Source organism: Crocodylus porosus, unplaced genomic scaffold, assembly GCF_001723895.1.
Source record: "Crocodylus porosus isolate Cpor-Errol unplaced genomic scaffold, CroPor_comp1, whole genome shotgun sequence".
Taxonomy (NCBI): Eukaryota; Metazoa; Chordata; order Crocodylia; family Crocodylidae; genus Crocodylus; species Crocodylus porosus.
In genome coordinates, this window is record NW_017728950.1 from 32448540 (window position 1) to 32453345 (window position 4806).

General features: G+C 41.0%; 1 protein-coding gene across 1 annotated transcript in view; it reads left to right on the plus strand.

Annotated features, from left to right (window-relative positions):
• The window catches only part of SUSD1 (sushi domain containing 1), a 94169-nt gene extending 92463 nt beyond the window's left edge, over positions 1-1706 (plus strand). Inside the window, exon 19 of the mRNA XM_019555260.1 lies at positions 249-1706. Coding sequence (XP_019410805.1) covers positions 249-384 — 136 coding nt within the window. The 3' untranslated portion in view covers positions 385-1706. The remainder of the gene's footprint in view (positions 1-248) is intronic.
• The last annotated feature ends 3100 nt before the right edge of the window (positions 1707-4806 follow it).

Here is a 4806-nt window from a genome sequence, read left to right on the forward strand (position 1 = left end):
CTATGACCCCAGCTGACTTCCTGCCCTTTGGGCAGGGGGCTGGACTCGATGATCTCCCGAGGTCACTTCCAGCCCTAATGTCTATGAAAATCTATGAAATAGCACCTTATAGCTTCAAAGTACTCTGGAAACATATTCCCCCCCATTTATCTTACCAATAAGCAATGAGGAGATTCCCTGTTACTCATGGCTTGAACTCTTATTTGAACATTTGGTTTTTAACTGGATTTTCCTCCTCTCTTCTCCAGCTTTTTTCTCTACAGAACAGTACCTGTACCTCCGACTACAATGGCCATAGGGATGTCTTCCAATGAGACTGTACGTTTATCCAGTACCCAAGAAACAGAAAGGGGTGGGGATCATCTCATCTTTCATAGAGATTGACAATACATCCCTTCTCAAATGCCTTTTTCCCCCAGCACAGGTGACTTCTAGGGGGGACATGGAGGGGGACCGTGCCCTGCCTGAGATTGGTTGACATTGCCGCTGGCTTCTGCGGGCAGTCACTACTTGTCATCACCCCCTCCCTCCCACCACCACCAGTGGTGACTTGTGTGGGCAGTTGCCACTTGCCGCCGGCAGCGTCTGCTGGTGGTTGCCAGTTGCCACTCACAAACACATACCCTCACTGCCACCAGCTTTTGCGGGTGGTCACCACTTACCACGCCACCAATGACACTGCTGATGCTGACGCCCACAAATGGTGCCCCCCATTCTTGGGAGGCACCAGTTGTTCATGTCTCCCAGTACCCTCTGAAAATAAAATCCATGTCAGTACAGTATTGATGTATCTGTGCATCCTACATGCATCTTTGTATGATACTGAAAGTTAAAAGCCTGTACCCTCCTTCATTTTCAAGTGTGCTGGATGTAATGTATAACTTCCCCAAACTGTTTATGTTAGAAGGAACCTCCAGGTCATTAACAATGCCTCTGATGCATTGGGTGAAAGCTTTTCATTGCTCTAGAAATGTGGATTCCTAGTATCACAGAACATCTTGGAGTATATTGTTGCTGTTACCCATACAGTGAGTTACTGTTATCCCTTGGTCGCACTGCAATAATTCCCTCTGATGAGAGAGCAGTGCTGCCTTTTCCTGGTAAACTGTGGTAAAACCCAGGAGCCCTTTTTGCATGTCCAGCAGCTACAAAGGTAGAAAGCTCAATCAATTAAGTGTAATGACATCTTTAGTAATAACCTGGAAGGTTTTACAGTCAAGTCACACATTGCACTTAAAGAAGTGTTTCCAAACAGATGTGTTCAAGTTGTTACAATTATTGCTAATAACAATTAGCAATTACTGGTAGCAATCCAGAAATAATGTGTAGATCTATAAAACTGCAGTTTGCTAAACAACTGTGTAGCATTAATGGGTTGTGAAATTCTTTTAATAAGGGGCTACATGCTTTTAATTGCAGTTTACTTAATCTCTGTATCATAATTACAGTTGTGGAGAATCATAAAAGTCATATGTTGCTTAATGAGCCTGTGTGTGTAACATCTGGTTAAAATCACCCAATATGGATACAATTAGCTGATTTGCTGTGGTCCATTCAGGGTTAGCAAATTTAATTTTTCCACATATTCCCCAAGTGCCTATGCTATGCTCCGCATCCCTGTTCAGAAGTAATTGCTTCAGAATCAGAATACCAGCAAAATAATTATTTTAATTGTCAAAATAAAGAAAAACTTGTTTGTTTTTCAATGCTTTGGCTTGCTTTCCCAAACTATGTTCAAGTTTTCATTTGTGTCCTCAGTGTGTCACTCAGCCATGTTAATTAGCCCATCCAAAGCACTGAACTTGCTCAACTACACTTGCCAGGTGGGTAGACATTGCCAAATGGACTTCAGTAGTGCAAAATGAGGAATTTACAAGGAGTATGTTCCAGTGGATAGGGTGCTAAACAGGGAGTGATGAGACACAGAACCCCAGGTAAAGAAGGGTTTGCCCATTAGCCAAACAGTGGATGTGGGTGTTAACAGTGGCACAGGTTAGGGCAAGGACTTATCTGTAATTTATACAGGAAGCCAGGTTGCCTGATTTGTTCTCAGCAGGGTGAAGTGGCCCATGTGGTGTGACATGCTGCCATGGGTGCATTGCTTCCCAGTACCTGTGCTAACTTGCTGACAACTACCTGCAGAGAGCACTGCAGATGGGTTTTTTTTCCTTCTCCTTGTAAGTTTGCTCACAGCTTGTTCTGTTTAACTTGGAAGGCAGAGAGGTAAGTAATATCACTAATTAGCATTTGTCCTCTTTGGAAAATTTTGCAAACACTGATTAATCCCTCTTGATTTGGAAATCTCTCTTTCATGAGTATTCTCAGCTACTCTGAAGTTTTCCTACATAAACTTTTAACCTGAAAAGTTTGCCTAAACAATAAGCATCGTTTTAAAGGTTTCCCTGTTTTTTAACAGAAACCGCCTTGTGACATTAGAATAAACATATTTACTTCTGAGTGTTAAAAAAAAAAATGTTTTGCCCTCTGAAGCAAGCCTGAACTGGGTACAATCCTAACGATACCCTGTAGATCAAATTCCTTGTGTCTCCATTAACTGGATCTGTGCTTGGGCATTGAAAAGTATTATACCATAAATATGAACTTTTGGCTTTCTAATTAGTCATTTTTGCAAAGTATTTGATTTATAGAAAGCAAATGAAAAGAAGATTCAATAAGGCCACTCTGGAGGGGATTTAGAATTGAAAAATCTATGTTCCAGAGCATTTATTTACTAGCTTTTTAGATTTAAAATATTTATTTATGATTCTAGTAAATGTTTTTGCAGCCCTTCATTTTGTGTTTGCATCCTGTCCAGTCCATTTCCCACAGATGGTTACTCTGTAAGAATGAAGGTTTCACATGCCTGGGTTTCCAGGGGTTCTAAACACGTTTCCAGGGGTCTTTCGCTATCGTGGATTGATGATGAACATTGAAAGTGGTTCATTGCCACATTTTTTAAATGAATCTCTTGATTTCGTAACCAGAATACATACACCACTTTCATATATAGTAAGCCTGTCTGCTATAGACTTGGATCCCAATTAAATTAAAGCGCATTGACCTCACCCAGATTTGAATGTTTCTTCCTAACACTCCACAGCATTATTTTGAGAAAATAAATAGTGTGGAGTACGGTGGCATTTCCTGACTAGCCTTGCAGACAGCAACTTGATCATTGCTGGCTTGGAGAATGGAGCCAATGGAGAACAGTTTTTCTCCATCTTATTTATGACAGCCTGTCAAGTGTTTGAAAATTGTCATGTTTCCCACTTAATCTCTTTTTCTCCAAACTAAACATACCTCGTTCCATCAACCCTTACTCATAAGGGTTCCTATTTCAACCCCTTTATCATTTTTGTCACTAGCCTCTTTATCTTCTCCTAATTTTTCTCTGTCTTTCTTAAAATGCAGTGTCCAAAGCTGGACACAGTCCTCCAACTGGGACCTATCCAGGGCCAAGCAGAGTGGCACTATCGCTTTCTGTGTCTTATATATAATGCTTCATGTAATGCAGCCCCAAACTGCACTTGGTTTTTTTGCAACAACATTGCTGACAGTCAGCTTTCAGGGAGTGTGGCCTTGCATGTGGTCTAGTTTTCTAGATCACAGTGGAGCCCTCTTCAGCTGGGTAGGGGCAGTAGCAACAGCACAGATCATTCTGGGATTATGATCTCTTCTCTTATTGGAAACCTTCTTGTTCCTTGTGACACATCACTGAGAACAGATTAAAGCCTCATTGTCAGACCACTTCTGATAAATCTAAACCTAGAGTGATATTCGGTCACTTTTTAAAGGTAACACTGACACCTTTAGAAGACTTCCAAGGAAAATTAATCTATGATCTCAGACCTGTTTCTATAGTGGACAGTAACAGGTGTTGGCATCACAAAAATCACCTTCACAATCTTTGGCAGGCCAGCATACCTCTGGCAATATCCTCCTGGCTCCAATGGTTTTTCAAGAACAGGGTTATGGTGGAGTAAGTAGGATACTTTTGCCGACATGACTTGTGCAGGTGCCATTCTGGAAACAGTTCAAGGGCTTCAGTTTCTAGCCTGGTACCCTTCACAGTCCTGAACAAATAGTTGCTTACTCTGGAACTTTTCCATTTTCCAGATTTGTGTGGTTTCTTTTCAGTAGATACTTCATTTGTTTTGCATAGAATCTGAACCAACAAGACTTTTTATTGGGATTTTTTAACCTGGAATCAGCACAGTTGGGATATTTCAGTGGTAACTGTCATGATTTATATTTCTCATGGGGTTTTAATTAAGAGCAAAAAACCCCTAATCTTTTTGTGCTATTGTTGCCATCTTGTTTTAAGTGCCTCAAGTTTTGCAAGGTACCTTACATCACAGAAAGACAGAGTCCTTGCCTCAAGGGACTTTCAAAGTAATAATAGGTGTGGGAATGACAAGTGGAGATGGGAAGGAGCAACCAGTCTAAAGATCTTACACAGTGAGCTTAATTGTGAACATCTGACACATGGGAGTTCAGGGCATGGATTTTCAAAGGCACAGCTGAGAATTAGTCCTCACTGTTTGTTCACTTTGGATCTGCATGTGTCTCCTGCTAACTTACCTCAAGTTGGTTTGGTTTTACTTTGCTTTTTATAATTAAGGCTATTTTTTATAGTTAATGTAAGACTCTGCTTTAGTGTGCGTCATGGAATGACTGAGGGGTAAGGAAAGATCCAAAGGAAGAGAATAGCCTGAGAAACTGGGAATTACTGTTCCAGGGATATGGGCATAAATTAGCATCCCCGTGTGAATCACATAAACCTGTTATAACTTGTAATAGCAGGTT